This window comes from Sinocyclocheilus anshuiensis, unplaced genomic scaffold (genome assembly GCF_001515605.1).
Source record: "Sinocyclocheilus anshuiensis isolate Anshui unplaced genomic scaffold, SAMN03320099.WGS_v1.1 scaffold476, whole genome shotgun sequence".
Classification (NCBI taxonomy): domain Eukaryota; kingdom Metazoa; phylum Chordata; class Actinopteri; order Cypriniformes; family Cyprinidae; genus Sinocyclocheilus; species Sinocyclocheilus anshuiensis.
In genome coordinates, this window is record NW_015554139.1 from 801,766 (window position 1) to 821,403 (window position 19,638).

General features: G+C 37.2%; 1 protein-coding gene, 1 long non-coding RNA gene and 1 pseudogene across 3 annotated transcripts in view; 2 read left to right on the top strand and 1 right to left on the bottom strand.

Moving 5' to 3' along the window:
- Positions 1-7,562, bottom strand: part of LOC107670484 (uncharacterized) — a 20,277-nt gene extending 12,715 nt beyond the window's left edge. Inside the window, exon 1 of the long non-coding RNA XR_001632096.1 lies at positions 7,385-7,562. This is a non-coding gene — a long non-coding RNA (uncharacterized LOC107670484). The remainder of the gene's footprint in view (positions 1-7,384) is intronic.
- Positions 7,563-8,744: 1,182 nt separating this feature from the next.
- On the top strand, positions 8,745-12,179 carry LOC107670434 (epoxide hydrolase 4-like; annotated as a pseudogene).
- A 2,356-nt stretch (positions 12,180-14,535) lies between these two features.
- LOC107670534 (lysophosphatidic acid receptor 2-like) lies at positions 14,536-19,365 on the top strand. 2 transcript variants are annotated; one of them, XM_016463179.1, is made up of 3 exons: positions 14,536-14,767; positions 15,457-16,138; positions 17,784-19,365. In XM_016463179.1, exons 1-3 carry the CDS (start codon positions 14,738-14,740, stop codon positions 18,116-18,118), a joined length of 1,047 nt encoding a protein of 348 aa, XP_016318665.1. In that variant the 5' UTR covers positions 14,536-14,737; the 3' UTR covers positions 18,119-19,365. The 2 variants fall into 2 exon arrangements, with proteins under 2 accessions (XP_016318665.1, XP_016318664.1); XM_016463178.1 differs by having other exon boundaries at positions 14,537-14,767; positions 15,220-16,138; positions 17,784-19,364.
- The last annotated feature ends 273 nt before the right edge of the window (positions 19,366-19,638 follow it).

Below are 19,638 nucleotides of genomic sequence, written 5' to 3' on the forward strand. Positions count from 1 at the left end.
TGTTGGTATAGTGTCTGCTAGAATGTTAAAAATGTTCAGTGTTAAATATTTTTAAATTGTTGTTTTGTAATTGATTTTTTTTTTGAAAAGCAAGACAAAACAATAAAAAGCACATTTTGGCTTTTTAATTTATGCAATGGTAAAAAACATTTTTTAGGCAAAATACATGGGGAAAAAAAACTCGAAAAACCGTGTTCGGTATTCGGCCTTCGGCCCAGTGTTTAATTTTGTTCGGCTTCAGCCAAGAATTTTTATTTCGGTGCATCCCTATTTATATTGTATTTATTGACAGAGGCATATTATGTCACACTTCACACTTCTCTAGTAAGTTTCGTCTGTGTGTGAAGACAGTATATAATTTTAATTTTTAAATATTTTAAAATATAATAGAAATTTTTCACACTTTAAGCAATATCGTATCGCATATCGAATATCGCATTTTTTAACAAGGTATCGCATATCACATTTCTTTTCAATATCGCACAGCCCTATATAGTACACTCTAAAAAAATGCTGGGTTAAATACAACCCAGTGCTGGGTTAAATAGGGACAAACCCAGCAATTGGGCTGTTTTGACCCAGCGGTTGGGTTAAATGCTTAACCCAACCTTCTGGGTAGTAACCCAACCGCTGTGTCAAAACAAGCCAATTGCTGGGTTTGTCCCTATTTTACCCAGCACTTGGTTGTATTTAACCCAGCATTTTTTAGAGTGTACCAGTCAAATATTTGGACACACGAATGGGAAAGTGTCCAAACTTTTGACTGGTATTGTACTATAATATACACAAAGAATATCGGCCGATATATCGATATCGGCCCTTTTTAAACTCCCTAATATCGGTATCGGCCCCAAAAAACCCATATCGGTCGGGCTCTACTCTGTACTCCAAAAAATGTAATTACTCGTTACTAGTTGCTCCTTTCAAAATTAATATAATTACTCTACTTATTACTATCTAGCAACAGTAATTAGTTACACTACTAGTTACATTACTTTTCCTTCACGCCCCACAAAAGTTGTTATTGTGTATTTTTCCCATAAAATTCTTCTAAAATGTTACAACTTCTAACAATATATTTCTGCCTCATCATTTGACCAAAATCTACATTGGATCGCAGTCAGAAGTTTTTACAAACACTCAATGGTTATTGATAGCGACTTTTAAGTAAAAGTGTTGTATTAACTGTCACGTGTAGCTTGAAGCTAATTGTAGCTATAATTTATCTGTTACCCACATATGATTATACTTCATTAAAGCTGCAGTCCGTAAGTTTTGCCTCTTTGTCGTCATCTCTGTTTGAAAACCTGCAATTGCAGCGGTGTGCGGAATTATCTTCCTTGCGTGGGTTGTGCGTCGGCACAGCTCCAGCGTGGATGAATCTGATGTTTTAAGGAGTATGTGTGGCTGTCAGTCACCGCACCGCTGAAGATATTGTACTTTGCACTCACAGATTCCAGCCTACGTCTTAGAATATATGACTCAAATAAGCATTTTCACCCAATATTGTCATCTGAACAAGTAACAAGTCTGCCACTTTTGTTCTGACCAACTGAGGAAAAAAGCATAACAATAAATCGCGCTCAATGGTGATTTAATCTAAAGATTGGTAAGCTCATATCACATCAAACCGTGCAAATTATTATTATTGTTATACTTTATTCTCAAATTGTTAATGTTAACAACATCAGCATTGCGTGACTAGGAGTATAGTGTGTATAAGACAGTAGATTTCCATTTCTGTACAGTCTAATCTCTAATTGTCATACCACTCAAATTTCATATTAAGAAATTCTTTTAACCCAAAAAGCTAATTATGCTCCCTTCGAACTGGTTGTCTTTAAAAGGAGTCATATGATGCGATTTCAATTTTTCCTTTCTCTTTGGAGTGTTACAAGCTCTTGGTGCATAAAGAAGATCTGTAAAGTTGCAAAGACTAAAGTCTCAAATCCAAAGAGATATTCTTTATAAAAGTTCAGAGTCAGCCACACCTACCTAAAACGGCTCAACATACCTACGTCGCTCTGTGGGAAGATTTGCATAACGCCGCCCAAATGTTCACGCAAATAATACAAATCCAACAAATCTTTGTAGTAACGCAATTGTCCATGTTTTTTGCACATTCCGACTTAAAATCACAACTCGGGAAATGAGTGCGTGAATGCAGTAATTACACTTGCTCTGATGGTCGCAGCTTCTGTTAACCAAGCTAAACATGCTTAAATTAAAATGCCTAAAGCTAAACTTCCCTTGTATTCACATTTCTAAACTTGTTGTCAGGCCAGTCCATCATTTTTTAGGGAATTTTTTTTTTTTTTTTAAATAAGTATCGGTTCAGGCACCAGAACCGTTTTAAAAGTATCGATTTGGCACCGGTGTCGAAAAAAACCCAAATGATACCCAACCCTACTAAAAACTATGTTAAACGATGCATTGAAAACGATGGCAAAATATAAAACTATCAATTTTAAGATGTTGATTGTATATATAGAAACAATATTTTACAAATCACTTGAAATCTGCATATTCAAATATTTAAGTGTTTTGAGAATCGACTCTGTGTCATTTGCAGTGCTTCAAGGGAGTGGGCGGAGCTCAGTGCTGGTTTGACGCAATTTGCAATTGGTAATGTAGTTTTTCAGCAGGGACTCTGCTGTTAAACACGATTATTTAAAAAATAGGATGAAAATGCGAACTGCTGGCTTTGACAAAATATACCATTGATTAACAACCTCTGCACTTACAGTAGGTCTGTCTATAAAGGCTATCATTATATCATTACCAATATTAGTTATTGTTAAAAATTGATTTCCCTACATTTTTTACTTCTGGAACCTGACTGTTTCACTGTTTAAAACCCACCACATCACTAAACTCTCCTAAGGCCTCTCTCTGTCCTCTATAAGGATGACACATATTCACAGTGGCTGACACTCATAATTGAGTGTTTAATTGGGGTGTTTCTTCAGGGGGCTGGTTTACACGCATTCTGTTCATTTGTAGGTGATGTCACATTTGACCGAGAAAAAAAAAGAAATCCATCAACATGCTTTGGAAGAGAAGTAGTCCACACAATAAGAAATTTGCTGAAAATTGACTCATCCTCCAAGATGCAGATGAGCTTGTTTCTTCATGGGAACAGATTTCCTCTGCAGTGAATGGGTGCCGTCAGAATGAGAGTCCAAACAGCTGATAAAGACATCACAATAATCCACAAGTAGGCCTAAACCATGTGACTCTAGTCCACCAATTAACATCTTGTGAATTGAAAAGCTGTGTGTTTGTAAGAAACAATACCATCATTTTAACTTTAAACCACTGCTTCTGACTAAAATACCAATCCATAATCCAGCAGAAAAAAGTCCATCCCTGTTTTCCTCTCACATCAAAATCAGTCAAATTTGTTTACAACTGTTTTGACTTGTAAAACGGGGCTTGATCTGTGCATAATTCTCTCCTGATTCAGACAAGATGACTTTTCCACTGAAAGCAGCAATATTATGCATTATGGATATTTTAGCCACAAGCACGTGTTTGAAGTGTGATAGATTTGTTTCTTACAAACACACAGCTTTTCTCTTCACAAGACATAACTGATGGACTGGGGTCGTGTGGATTATTGTGATGTTTTTATCAGCTGTTTGGACTCTTATTCTGACGGCACCCATTCACTGCTGAGGATCAAAAGATGTAATAGTAAATTTCTCCAAATCTGGTCAGATGAAAAAACAAACTCATCTCAGATGGGGTGAGTACATTTTCATCAAATTTTCATTTTTAGGTGAAGTATTCCTTTAACAATGCAAAGCTGCTTTAACTTGTCAGTTTTTCCCCTTGATGTTTTGATTCTTTACATTGAACTCGTCAATACTAATAAAAGAAGCTAAGTTGATCAGTCCCTCCAGTTTTCCACAACTCCAGATTCATACCAACTTTAACCAACTAACAAAAGACAAGGTTAAATCACTCACTGCTCTTGACCTAACTAGTAGTTTTAAGAAGAATCCGTATTCCTAATTCATACAGCGAGGACTATCATGCGTTTTGTTTTACATTTGATTATTCAATTTCTTTAGTATTCTGGAACTGAACACTAAAAAAAGTTAAAGCACTATTTATTTTGTATCTTTGTCCTAGGGCTGGGCGGAAAATAAATGTTACTGCAGCCAGTCAGTGCATGTGGCTAATAATTTTGCATGTTCTGCGTGTCTGTGTGTGAATGAGTGGCGTGGTTTCATCGATACACAAACTCAAACACATATGATGCTCACAGCGTTTCAGCATCTGCATCTCAATATGAGGACAGTTCACACAAACGTCATCTCCAGAGCTGCTCGGAGTCGTTTCATTTGAGAAAAAGTACTGTGTAATACAGAAATATTACTATTGTATACTGAAATACACTCCTCAAAGTAATAACAATAAGGAATATCATACAAACAAAATATTTTTCATCCATGTTTTTATACCTTTCTGTTGTGCAGCATCTTAAGACAAAAAATAAAAATGAGATGTTTTGTTGTAAATTGTTATATTTTCATTTGATTTCATTATAAGAGATTGATTAAACTTAAAATTTGTATTAACGATAAATTGATAAATTAGTATTAATCATGAAACAGAATAAAAAAAAACAACTGGGCTAAATAAAATAGAGAAAATAGAATTTAGGAAAAAATTAAATGCATTTCGGGGCTCTAAATTAAAAGGTAACTTACTCCTTGGAGTTATGATTACATGCATTCTCAAGGGCTAACAAACATGCGCAAAGCATTTCCCTCCCATGAATGGTACATGAATATCATGATAAAATATTAATATAGTACAAAATGGAAAAAATAATATTTGTGATAATATTTTTGGCCATATCGCCCAGCCCTATTTATTGTTTATGAATTGCTTATATGTTCTCATTTTTAATAAAAACAAAAGATCAAAAATAACTAATAAAATCGTGTAAAAGTTTTGTTAGAATTTATAAAGACACAAAAATAAACAAGCTTTCTGCATTTTTACTGTCATGTATGACTATTGTACATACAATGTCACACATAATATGGAAAACGTGGTATCAATTATTTAAACAAAGGTTAATTTTCCTCAAAATTCTGGAAATTACTGCTTCAAAACCAGTCAGTTTTGATTGCAAAAAAATCACAAAAGATTGCAAAATCCAGGCAGGACTGCTTAAAACTACCTACACAAAAGAAACAACTTACTGTACTCACCTGGGTTGAGTTTTAAAAGCCATTGTAACATTTCAATTCTCTAATAATAACTCTCTAAAAACCCTTTGACAAAGCACACTGGAAAAGCTGTCAATCACAAAGTTATCTGCAATACAATAAACCCCATTTGCCTACCTCAATACAATTTCACAGTCACAAGCTGAACCTGACCACCAATTCAGCTCGAACATAACGATAAGCGAGCAAATATGGTTAACGACTAAACTCACTGCTGAACACAAAAACAAATCACTTAACACTAGGAAACCTGTCAGTCATTCAACAGCTGTCAATCACACGTCTATGTCAGATAAACACACAACGCGAAGATTTGCTTCGCTCACAAGTTCAGGTGAATAACTAACAACGTTTACTGAATGCACTTAATATACTGAACGTCTAAACCGGTCCATAAGTAGATATATCTGATATTTCTGCTGCAAAATCGGAGGATTTACTCAAGAGTAAATCTGAGCGCAAACCGAAAGCGCTGCGAGGCTAATAACACTGCTGAGACCAAGAGCTCCAAACTGATGCCGTTTTCACAAAACACACTTTAAATGTAAGGAATAGTAACTTTAATAAATGCGGAAAGATACAACTCAAACATGACTAAAGTACCGCCTCACGCACATTTTTTAATAAAAATGTAAAGGTTGTGTGTTTCTCCGTTACACGGAGGAGCAACACAAAATGGCGACTGCGGGCAGCTCATATGAGTCCTTGTGCTCAAAGTCGCTAAAACACCGAGGGCCACACCATTACAGTCCCATTAAACGAGTTCATGTTCATTCAAAACATTTGTTAAGGAAATGTAATGCGGTTGAGACACCGTAACAGGCATTAAAAGCGGGAGAGTGAGCTGCACGTTTCAATGCTAACGGTGTATGACACGGACTCGTCCGGCGTCGTGTGGAAACCTGTCAGTCATTCAACAGCTGTCAATCACACGTCTATGTCAGATAAACACACAACGCGAAGATTTGCTTCGCTCACAAGTTCAGGTGAATAACTAACAACGTTTACTGAATGCACTTAATATACTGAACGTCTAAACCGGTCCATAAGTAGATATATCTGATATTTCTGCTGCAAAATCGGAGGATTTACTCAAGAGTAAATCTGAGCGCAAACCGAAAGCGCTGCGAGGCTAATAACACTGCTGAGACCAAGAGCTCCAAACTGATGCCGTTTTCACAAAACACACTTTAAATGTAAGGAATAGTAACTTTAATAAATGCGGAAAGATACAACTCAAACATGACTAAAGTACCGCCTTACGCACATTTTTTAATAAAAATGTAAAGGTTGTGTGTTTCTCCGTTACACGGAGGAGCAACACAAAATGGCGACTGCGGGCAGCTCGTATGAGTCCTTGTGCTCAAAGTCGCTAAAACACCGAGGGCCACACCATTACAGTCCCATTAAACGAGTTCATGTTCATTCAAAACATTTGTTAAGGAAATGTAATGCGGTTGAGACACCGTAACAGGCATTAAAAGCGGGAGAGTGAGCTGCACGTTTCAATGCTAACGGTGTATGACACGGACTCGTCCGGCGTCGTGTACGCATCAGTGTGTATGCGTGCAATCAAAACAACACTCTCACCCCAAAGCGTTAAACAAGCGCGGCCCGCGATTAATACACATCTGTCAATGTCAGACGCTTGAAACGAGCGCGGATCACATGAACCCGACTAATCTGACCGTGCGTAACGTGTACGTGCATTCTCGTTCAATTTTACGTCAAATGCTCCAGCATTCCCGCACAGCGAAACGTGAGATTTTCGCGCTGCGCAGAGCAGGGATGCGATTCTGTGCTAGCACTGGCCAGCAAACGGCCTAATGCTAATAAACAACCTCAGAGCCCTACGTTACCCGCTCTCTTTAATGTACAAGGGGTAATTCGTCGCTAAAACGCAAAAGCAACCAGCCCAAGAACGAAATAACATCCAAACTGACCCGTTATCATGAATGGGGTTGTCTCTCCTAGCTGCTAGCGTTAGCACTCAGCGACACACAGGCCGCTTTCACCAGACAATCATTTCAGCGCTGATTAAAGCGCTTGACCGTTGCACAAAACGACGCCACACATGCTGGTACCTTTAAAAAGATCTAAACGCTTTGCACAAGCGTAAAGGCTGCTTGTTTATTTACCTCCGTTATTTTGTTGTGAGGGCGCGCAGGCTCTTTCTCTCTCCCACAATCCAGAACAAACAGCTCGAGACGTCGGTGACGTCATGCGCACGGAGGACGCACAGGACGTGAGGACCTGCTGTCACACGTGTGAAAGATCACTTAAAACCGCTCAGCGCTGATCTCTTCCGTTTGCTGTGTGATGATCGGTGTTAGCAGCGCAATAAAAGCACGTGATGAAATAGTACGATTTAAATAAAGAACATATATGCGCCGAAAAAATCTTTATATTTTCTTATTTTCATGAATAAAATCTATCTATCTATCTATCTATCTATCTATCTATCTATCTATCTATCAACAAGACTCGATCCCCCATAAAGACATTTAACAAGAGATCATAAAAAGCATTTTTGTGAAGCATTACTTGTAAATATGAAGATTAATTTCTACAGCTCTGACTGATTTTAAATTGTACTTTTGGCCGCTCCTGAAATGGGTCATACCATTAATACTGTTTTTACGGTTTACTGTTTTTAGGTCTTAGGTCTGTTAGGCATGGTATTGTAGGGTTAAACATTTTTTTTAAATAACACCCATGATTTTTATAATTACCAAAAGCGGGGGTTAGTCTCAAAATAATACATTTTACTATATAATTAAATACATTGTGTCATTATTACACCATGTGGAAAGATTTGAGAAAGATGCTAGACTTAGAATGTTTGTCATTTTAAAGCAGCACTATGTAACTTTTTCTGTGTTCAAAATTTGCAAAATGTATATAATGAGCGAGTACATCATGAATTCATCTTCCAAACCGCGTTTTTGTCTTATTCCGAATCACTACGGTACACTTATAATAAGTACTTATATTTGGACTATTGTAGCCTGGTCGGGTCGCCACCGCTGCGGAGTAACACATACCTGCGTGAATCGTCATAGACGTAAACTTAGAGAAGTAGCTCCGGTTGGAATGTTCTTCCGCGGTATGTGTGCAGTTCTGTTTATTAACCGCTAGAGCGCCAAAAGTTACATAGTGCTGCTGCTTTAAAGTCAAATTTTGCGGAGAAGTAGGCTATGTGGCCTATATTTGATATGTGCAATCTGGTCAACCACTTTCGACATGAAAAATTTATATAATTTAGTTTTTTTAAACTAAAATAAATAAATAAATTAGGAATATAAATATATATGTATTCAAGTATAAGAAAAAAAGGCTTGTATTTAAGCCAGTCTCCTAGACCATTTATTTGTGGTGCAAAAATAGCTCGGTGACAGTTGTTTCGACACAGTCATGGGGTTTATTTTGAAAGGTGAACTTCTCCGAAGACATTTGCTACACAGAGCCGGTGCCTCTCTGATTATTAAAATTACAGTAATGGGCAATACTTTGATGCACCTACTTTTATTACCAACACGACTAAGTTTATTAATTCTCTATTTAGTATATTACATTCTTGTGTACGCCACAGCTGGAATCACTGCTTGTTAGGATTTCATCCGAATTGCCTGGACTGAATTTAGGGATCCATATGGAACTTTTCAATGCACCGTCCGAAAGAAACCCCCAGACTGTCTGAAAGACCCTGCACTTGGTGACCATGCGTATCTGAAGGGCAGGGTGAGAAGATTTATAATGAAGAATGTAAACAGTTATGTAGGCCTATCTGATGACTTTAAAAGCATTTAAGAAAGTAATATGTACAAGGTCATTAGATACTCTGTCGAAGATGTAAATAAAACGATTATTGGAGTAAGAAAAATACAATTTCAGTCTTTCGACTTCAAAATTTCACTTTAATTCAATGTGTTACTTCCCGTTTCTTTGTAATTATCTATGAAATTTATTAGGAATTTCTTTGTGAAATATGTTTTAAAGTAAGTCATAATTTTTTTCAGTGTGATGTGTTCGTTTTTTAGTTAGAAGGGTGAATGAAAGGCTAAATAATGATCGTCCATATCTTGTGCTCTTGCGCCACCTGTGTTAAGACATAGAACACGGTGTTCCTCAATCTATTCCACATTCTATTGTCTTTGATGAAATCACACTGAGTGTTACATGGAATTTATATATTTCCAATCTTTCTCAAATTTGATATTCATTTAATTTAAAATTGGTAGAATAGGAATTGAAGAGTGGCGAGGTATTCACAAGTTTTATTTATTTAGTCGGTCAGTACCTCCAATGATTTGACTTCGTTTTGTGACATCTTTTTCTTGGTCTTTTTTACCCTTCAGAGCTCAGGCTTGAGGTTTCATTATGTAACCTAAGGAGACCACAGAAAGCCTCTAATGCTGTTTCTTCATGGTTTCCCCGAAAACTGATTACTTCCTTGTATTGTATCCTGTATTGTAGATCTGATGCAGTAAGTTTTGTAAAGCGTTCTGCATATTGTTTTGTGAACGCATTCAGACATTTCAGTAATATTGTTACTGATTATTCTTTTATTATATTATATCAGAATGTTGTTGCAATTTGGATATATTATATTATATTGTTTTATATTTATATAAAATATAATTTTATATTACAAAATATATGACCTGCAGGTACTCCTGGCGTTACCAATTACAGGAATTCAGTAGTCATTACCACACGGTGGCGCTAGATCTGCGTGGCTGTGGAGATTCTGACGCGCCCGTCCGGCTGGAGGAATATTCACTGGAGACACTCTTATATGACATCAGAGGCACCATCGATTAACTGGGTACTTTTGACTATATCACAAATGTATAGCGGCCCCTGACCATAAATTTAGGTTGGGCAGATTCTGGGTCGTACCGGAGGTTATATGTTTAACCAATGATTAACTGCTAATAGCAGTTCTACATTCAGTTCAACACATGCAGAACACTCTTGGCAGAGGTCTAGTGTCCTTGCATAATTCAGCTCGAGTGTGGCACTCTAATATTGATTATCATCTTCTACGTACATACATAGAATTCATACATAGAATTATCGGTCCCACTTTATATTAAGTGGCCTTAACTACTATGTACTTACATAAAAAAAAGTACAATGTACTTATTGTGTTCATATTGTATTGCAAAGCATGCAAAACACTCTTGCTGCTATTGAGGTGTGATACGGGTAAGGTTAGGGACAGGTTTGGTGGTATGGGTAGGTTTAAGGGTGGGTTAAGGTGTAAGGGATGGGTCAACAGTAATTATAAATGTAATTACATGCAGGTATTTTTAAAATATAAGTACAATGTAAAAACATGTATGCACACAATAAGTGCATTGTACCAAATTATTAATTTAAATGTAAGTACGTTAAGGCCACTTAATATAAAGTGGGACCGAATTATCTTAGAATCTTAGAATAAATGGATAGTTCAGGCAAAAATGAATATTCTGTCATCATTTGCTCACTCTCAAGTTGTTCCAAACCGGTATGAGTTTATTTCTTCTGTTAAGCACAAAAGATGATATTATGAAGAATGTTGGTAACCAAACAGTTGACGGTAGCCGTTGACTTCCATAGTATGGAAAAAAATACTACAAAGTCACATCGATTCTCAGAATTAACCAGGTAATCATGAGCACTTGGTTATTTACTAAACAGACACAAAGAAACTATTTACAGGCTATTTATTTATTTATTATTATTATCTTTTATTAGTTGTTCTTTTGCAATTGTTTCCCTTTCAGGTGGGACACTGCCCCTCCTGTCCATACAGACGGGCCACAGCTGAATGTGAACCAGTTTTGCCTTAATCAAGTCAATAAACCACTGGAATGATATGTGTTTAATTACAGGTCACACAAGTTGTATATTGATGGACCATGACTGGGGTGGGATGCTGGCATGGCATTTTGCACTGGACAGACCAGACATGGTGCAACTTCTCATTGTCATGCACGCTCCTCATCCTGCCTCATGGCTGGGTAAGTGTATACTGAGAATTTCCAGACAGGGCATCATTTCATTTCTGTTTTTCAACACAACTCTGATTCTGAACTGAAACGTATGTGGGTACAAACAATTGATAGTCATTTCTATCCCAGACGCAGTTCTGAGAAGACCCTCTCAGCTGTTGTGCTCAGGACATGCGTGTTTCTTCCGGTTACCGATGCTGCCCGAAATAGTTTTGTTTCTTGAAGATTTTAAGGTAGCATAAGCACTTTTAACCATTAACTCTTTAAGCCCCCCAATGTTTGACACTGTGGCTAGCAGTTTATGGTAATCTGTTTTGACACTGATATTACTGTAACAAGAAACACTAAAGATAATCTCTGCTGTAGTTAACTTCCTGTCCTTTGCGTTTGAGTCTAAGGGTGACAGTTTAGAAGTGGTGACAGCTGATTCTCTGCAACTCGTATTTCTCATGTGCATATAGTTGGTTCGAAGTCTATTTTGTGGCAGGAATTTGGGCATCAGGAACAAATCCAGACGACTGACTGAGACCCAGCTGGAGGGGTACCTATACCGGCTGTCCCAGCCCGGGGGGCTCATAGCCCCTCTGAACTACTTCCGTTCTCTTCTCAGGTTTAAAATTAATCACACTTTAATTTCTATGTCATTGGTGGTATATTGCTTTAAGTGGTTATTATGCACTTCTCTTTCTACAGTAACACTCTGTACAAGCATCAGGATGTCAGTGTGCCCTGCATGTTAATTTGGGGTGAGGCAGACAATATACTGGTTGAGGGCATGTCTGGTGGTACACGGCCTTATGTAAGGGGTCCGGTTGTCATTCACACTATTCCCGAATGTAGCCACTGGGTTCAGCAAGATCAACCTGAGAAAGTCAACAAACTCATATGGGACTTTGTTCTGGATAAAGACATAATAAAACACAATCAATGATTGCCTTTGATGCAATGAAGAAATTATTTTGAGTTATTAGCTCTAGCAAGGTTTCTGGTTTTCACTGACAAAATAACTACTTTCATTTATTCTGGTTTGTCTTAAATGAAGTAAAATAAATTTAAAAAACTCCTTGTTTGGTTTGAGATCTGTTCAGTAAACTGTCTCACATGGGCGAGGGAGAAAATGTATGTTGTATGAATCATTATGTTAGGAAATATTTATAGGTATATGCAAAGTTTTCTTCCAAATGTTAAATTATAAGTTCAACTTTTACATATTTCTTCCATGTATTAGATATTAATGCCTTTTATGAGATCTTCAGTTTAAGTCTTTCCTGTGTGCTGTTTAACTAAACATCCAACATAATTACCCAGAAGTGTAGCCTGCCATGTTTTACAGTCTGTACTAAATTGTACAACCACATCAAAATGTCTAATGTGTTTATTCCATTTCTTTTTTTTCTGGCTCAGTGTTCCTGTGATTATTGGGTGCATGTTAAATGCTCATTGTGTTGAATTATCCCAACATTAGTGACATCAATAAACAAATTCTCCTTGAGAAAATCCCTGATTCTTGAGGAGGCTGCATACTGAACACAATGATTATAATATAATATAATATAATAATATGTCACAATTAAAAATAGTAACCTTTGTTACAAAAAGCAGTTAACGTTCTCCTGAGACCCTTTTTGTCAGTCATTGCCAACATCCATTTCTAATTGTAGCTCAGATTTAATTTGAGTAGTCTGTTTTTCGCATAAAATATGGTTTTGTTAGACTGAATATATGCATGGGTCATACTGACTATTGTGATACTTTTGTAATATTTTTATGGTATGTTTATGATACTTTAATGGTTATATGATGATTTCAGAGCCAGACAGTCTAAACATCCATTGTATTTGTATGCAACAAAGCAGGACATTCTGCTAAATTTATCTGCCATGTACAAATAAATCTAAATGAAAATAAATTTTGTGGTGAACTCTTTAATAAGCCCTAGTCACAAAAACATTTTTTAAATTAACTTCTTTGCTGCTTTAGTTATGTGTTCACCTCATATGGCAAGCTAATACATTTATTATAACTATAATAATTTTCTCCAATAGTGATGACAAGAAGCATATCTATTAAATTAGTCACTATCCAAATAGTAACAAGTAACATTTAATTTTTTACATTTTTGCTATTGAATTCCACGAGGGTCGGTGGTTAAGATATCAACTTTTCACTTTTGACTGTGTATTCCAATTGCCGTCGGTATTTAATCCAATTTTTACTTCCAACTTTTCATTAGGAGACACTATCTTTCCCAGTTGTTACTAGTAACATTTCTTACCTGTGTTAAAGGTGCAATAGGTGATTGTCTTCAGAAACATTTTTTGTTATGCTGGTTGAAAGTCTCTTAAAATTATGTTTAAAAAAAAGTGAAGTGGTCTAAATGTATTTATCTGTATTTATATATTCTGTGGAAGGCGTAGGACCAAGAAATGTTCGTCCAATCAAAACGCTCGGTCCGAGCATTTTAATTGGCTTTCCTACCTGCCTGTCAACGTATGTATTTGCATACCTCTGCGCACCCGGTTTGCGCAGACAGGATACGTCATCAGCGCGTTCACGCACGCTGTGCAGACAGAGCGAGAATGGCAGACAAACATCAACAACCCGATCTTCCTTCCTGGTATTGTAGTACTTTTACTAACTGTACTATAAAGTTTTCCCACCGGTGAATGACACATGATGTAGCCCAGCGTTTCCCTGCTCCCTGCTCCCTGAGCAGGGGAAATCCGTTGAAGTTTACTTCACTTCGGAACATTCATTCACGGATTTGCGCTGCGCAGTGTCTTCACACACAGACAAAACTTACAAGAGAAGTGTGAAGTGTGACATAATATAGCTCTGTAAATAAACGCGAGGACTGAAATTGGGAACCGCTGATGTAGCCCATTGTAGTAATGTTGTCTCTGGTATTCTGGTCTGTCAGCGCATATGCGTTCAGTGGGAGTGGCTTTGGACGGTGATTGCAGGGAGGGTGGGATGTTTGCTTTCAGTGCTATCAGGCTAAAGTTAGCGTTTTCCAAGATCTCCTACTGCACCTTTAATTATATGCAATGAAAAATCAGAATGTCTATTTATAATTCCCTTAAAAGGTTAGTATTGTATAGTAACAAGTATTGTATATTCTTTTATTTAAAAAAAACTTAAATAGCACTGATTTTCTAATAGTTACGAATAATTACTGTCTATTGAAACGGACATGAAATCTAGTGGTTGTCACATGGTTTAAGGAATAAATATGAAAACAGCTTGCCATACACTGCAGCAGATTCTGGGAAATGAATTGAAATATTTGCTTTTTAAATGTCACCAAAGGTTTTGAACAATAGTCTCGCGTTCATTGGATCCTCAGGCGGTGATTTCATCAAATCAGGTTTCAGAGAGGCGCACAAGCAAGGGCATCTCGAAGATTTCTTCACGAGCTCCGCCAAACCCAGACAAGCGTTTCCGGCGAGCGCCAAAACATCGACACACGGCCAACTCTGAGCTGCTGTTATGTGTGTTTGCTCAGAAGCTCTGGCAACGGTAAGTGTTTTTTTTCTTCCTAGTGTCATTTTAGAAAAGTAACTGTTGTTGGTTTTGTGCTGACAACCGAGCCAAACTGTACAGTGTAACTTACCTCTGCAGGGACGAATAAAGTCGGTGTGTGTTTCTGAGTAGATTTGTTGCGTCCAGTTCTCATTGAATATAAGAAGTAACAGTAACCACAACTAATTTCATTTCTCGTTCTGTTTTTCACTTTTACTCTACAAACTCACGTGTTTAAGCAATAAACTATGCAGTTAGAATAGTAACGGGAGGCTAAACTTCATTACTTCGTTTGCGGTTAATTTGCGTTGAAATCAAATCTAGCGTAACGTGTCTAATAAAGACTAATTGGTATCATATCCTCTACTTTCTTGTTAAAGATGAACCTATTAACTTGTTGGACTTATAAGGACGTAATGTTGTTGTCCTCGCGTCTTCCTGTGTTTTAGGGTTGGAAAACAATAAAAGACACTCCTTGTAAGCAGCAACACTGGCACATTTTTGATATGTAAAAGCATTATTTCAAATGGCAGCTGATCACATCAGGATTACAGCATCAGGAAAAAATGGCCAAACTGGCAACAACTGAACAGCTCAACTGATTTACATGAACTACTTCTCTAATAATGTTATTTAATTCAACCTGTGAGGCTTTTAACAATGCAGTGTCCTTCTTCTACAACAAGACTGGCAAGCCCATCAGCTCGAGCTGGCGCCCTCATGACTTTATCGTGGTTGGTCTTGGGCTCCCAATTTGTGTCTTTATTATTCTGGCAAATATATTGGTCATAGTGGCCATAATCATCAACCGACAGTTCCACTATCCCATTTATTACTTACTTGGGAACATGGCGGCCGCGGACCTCTTCGCCGGCATCTCGTATCTCTACCTTGTGTTCCACACGGGGCCGTGGACCATCGGTTTGACCATCAACGAGTGGTTTATTCGTGGAGCTTTGATCAACATGAGCCTGACCGCATCTGTAGTCAACCTGCTGGCGGTGGCAGTGGAACGCCATCAGACCATCTTCACCATGCAGCTCCACAGCACCATGACCAGGCGGCGTGTGGTGATGCTGATACTCACCATCTGGTTGGTGGCCGTCTTCATGGGTTTGGTGCCCATCATGGGCTGGAACTGTGTTTGTGACCTGTCCACCTGCTGCACGGTAGCGCCGCTGTATTCCCGCAGCTTCCTAGTGTTCTGGGCCATCCTCAACCTCATGGCCTTCTTCATCATGGTGGCCGTCTACACGCACATCTTCATCTACGTTCGCCGCCGGAGCCGAGAAATGTCCCCGCACACGGATCAGCCCTCCAACAATCAGACTGTTATCAGCCTCATGAAGACCATGTCCATGATTCTGGGTAAGGCCTTCAGACTTCAGGCATTTTTGAGATTACTCACTGTGTGTGCTGACTGAGCGAAAGTTTAATTTTCTGTTTTGGAAACTTATTTGAAAATGTCTTCTTTATCTCTAATTGTGTAGTGAAGTACTGTTAACTTGTTTTTGGGAAAAACAAAACAAGTCTGTCAACCCCAAAACAAGTTAACCAAACCAGTTTGGCTCAGATTTGCTCATCTAGCACCTGCTTATTTTGTACCTCAAGCTGGAATCAGTTATTTTACTTGCCTTAAGATTTTAGGATACAGAACATTATTTTGGTGGATTGAACTCCAGTGGTGTGGAAAGAAATGCATCAACTGAGCACGTGGTGCTATTGTTAGTAAATGTGCATGAAATCACATGCAAATTATACATTATAATTACACAAAAAATATAGAAGATATAGAAATGTATTGAGTGTCTTGAGATGAGAGCCCACATGACACAATTTACATTAAAAGAATGTTGCAACCAACAAAAAATAATGCACAAACTTCAGGAATGGCCAATCATAATGTTATCACGACAAGGAAAAGTTCAGTCCAGGTTGTAAAACATCATGTGGTGAATATGTATCAGTTAATGATTCATATATATAAAAAAAAAAATCTATAATCACTATTATAAATTATTTGTATACGTAAAATATTTGTAAAAATATATTTTTTAAGATGTGTACAATCACGTGTAGTAAAAAGTGTAAGGGAAATAATTCATTACTTGGGTAAAACTTTACAATAAGGGTTCATTTGTTAATATCAGTTGATGCGTTAGGTATATAATAAACTAACAATCAACTTTTACAGCATTTATTAATCTTGGTTAATCTTCATTTCTACCATTTAAAAAAAAAAAAAAACAGTTTGTTTAATAAAATAACATTAGTTAATGTATAATGAACAAACATGAATTACTATTGAACAATAATATACACTACCACTGGGGGTCGGTAAGATTTGTAATGTTTGAAAGTCTCTTTTGCTCACCAAGGCTGCATTTATTTGATCAAAAATACAGTAAAAACAATACTATTGTGAAATATTATTACAGTTGAAAATAACTGTTCTCTATTGTAATGCGTTTTAAAATGTAATTTATTCCTGTGATCAAAGCTGAAGTTTCAGCATCATTACTCCAGTCTTCAGTGTCACATGATCCTTTAGAAATCATTCTAATATTCTGATGTGCTGCTCACGAAACATTTCTTACTATTACCAATGTTGGAAACAGTTATGCTGCTCAATACTTTTGTGGAAAACAAGATACATTTTTTCAGGATTATTTGATGAATAGAAAGCTCAAAAGAACAATTGATTTGAAATAGAAATCTTTTGCAAGAAGTCTTTACTGTCACTTTTGATCAAATTAATGCATTCTTTTTACATGACATTTTTTTTAATAGTTAAATGGCAACTGTTGAAAGCACTACATTTTGCGCACAGTTGTGTGTGTTTGTTGTGTAAATCTCACCTTGTTTGTTGTATAATTTCATTATCCCATGTTCACAGATTCGTTCAGCGTTTAGGCCTACTGTATAAAACGTTTTGCAAGACGATGCATTTGTTTTGCATGCTGTGGTATAAACCAAACTGTACCCGGACCTGCACTCAACTCTTTCTCTACAGGTACCTTTGTGATCTGTTGGACGCCAGGTTTGGTGATTCTGTTACTGGACGGTCTCAGTTGCGGTGCATGTCAGGTTCTTAAATATGAAAAGTACTGCCTGGTTCTGGCCGAGTGTAACTCTCTGGTGAACCCCATCATCTACTCGTTTCGGGACAAGGACATGAGGACCACCTACAAGCGCATTCTCTGCTTCCCTTGGAGAAGAATGCGCCAGCATGAGGGGCCTTCTGGCATCCGCTTTGAGCCTGTGAAAACAGAGGCACCCTCAGAGAAAAACAGCAATAACTCCACCAGTTTAGAGCCCGTTTTGCCACAAAGCCTATTGTCTTTATAGAAAAAGTATTTCTCAGTGTAAATAAGTGACTTTGTATTTGCTTAGTGAAATGATCACAGCTTGTACAAAGAGTAAATAATACTTCATTTTTGATAGCTTGTTTTGGTACATGTTTTTCTCTTTTTGACAATAGATATATTAGGGGTCTTTTGTGTCATTGAGTTACGAGGCACAGGCAGTTTGGCTGCTCACAGGGAGTTTTTCTTTTCCCAAAGTAAAAGCATTCATATTCATAAAACGGCCCTTTTTGGACCATTTTGTTTTGTTGGGAATGAGATCAGAAACCGAAATATACCAGATCTAAAACAGACAACTTTTGTGCTCTATATTTTTTTTTACTAACAAATCAGACTTGCAGATTTTCATTTTAAAGTGCCCATATTGTGCTCATTCACAAGTACAAGTTTTATTTTTAGGTAGTTTTATTGTAGGGGTCTACTTGAATACATGTACATGACATTTTTTTTTCCATACTGTACATTGCTGCAGCAACTGTTCCTGTGTATTTAAAGCCCACTTTTTTTTTGAAGCACCAAGTCTGCTTTGATTGGTCAACTGCCTAAAGCATGTCGGAAATGTAATGCCCCTTGCCATAATCAGGTTTCAGCTCCTGAGGCTTCATGAGCAGCTGTAAACGGCATTATATGTATGGTAACTATGCCGTGGTTGTTAGAAGTCCATGCAATGTTTTTTGCCCTCGTGGTGAAAAAAACAAACAAAAAAAACTGCGTCTCCTCGACATGAAATCACTTACACAACTGTTCTTTGAGGGCGGGCCAAAGCAGCCAGTAGGCGGACGTTATGCAAATCTCCAACACGGTGATGTAGCCACAGAAGTAATGGTAGAACTACAAATGAGGAGTTTCAGGCACGTGTTTTCTGCTGGAGTGAACTCGCTTTGGCGTAGAGTTTGTACGTTGTAACTGCAGCTCGTTTACATGTATTACACACTAAAAGCAATCAAAAAAAGCATAATACAGGGTCTCTGTGGGTCTTAAATCAGAGCAGAATTAATGGCACTTAATGTTGCATGCATTGCAAAAAATTAATATCTTCCTATGTATATTTATTTTCCAATAGAAAAATCTAAACATAGCATTTGAGATGCAACTGTATATTACTGAACAATTTGCACACAATTGAATTTATGCTTCTAGCACAAACAAGCATCTGTCAATGGGGTATGACAGCTTGTTTTGCCTTTGAATTAAGTAGATTTTTCTGAGCCCACTGGCAGATATTTGTTATTGTTTTAATTATAAACTCACTTCTTACGTCATTTGGTTTCTCAAATATCTTGTTTTAAGATCGTTAGACATTTGCACTGAAAAACAAGACAGAAATACTGAGGAAGAACATCACTTTCGCGATGTGATCAGAAGTTATTTCCATATTCTAGTGGTTGGGAGCAGACATAGTCAAACCATAAGCCTTTTTTTCCTCATAAAATTAATTAAAAAGTAATAGAGATTGGTTGGAAGTTGTATTTGTAAACCGACGTATTGCTAATACAACTAATT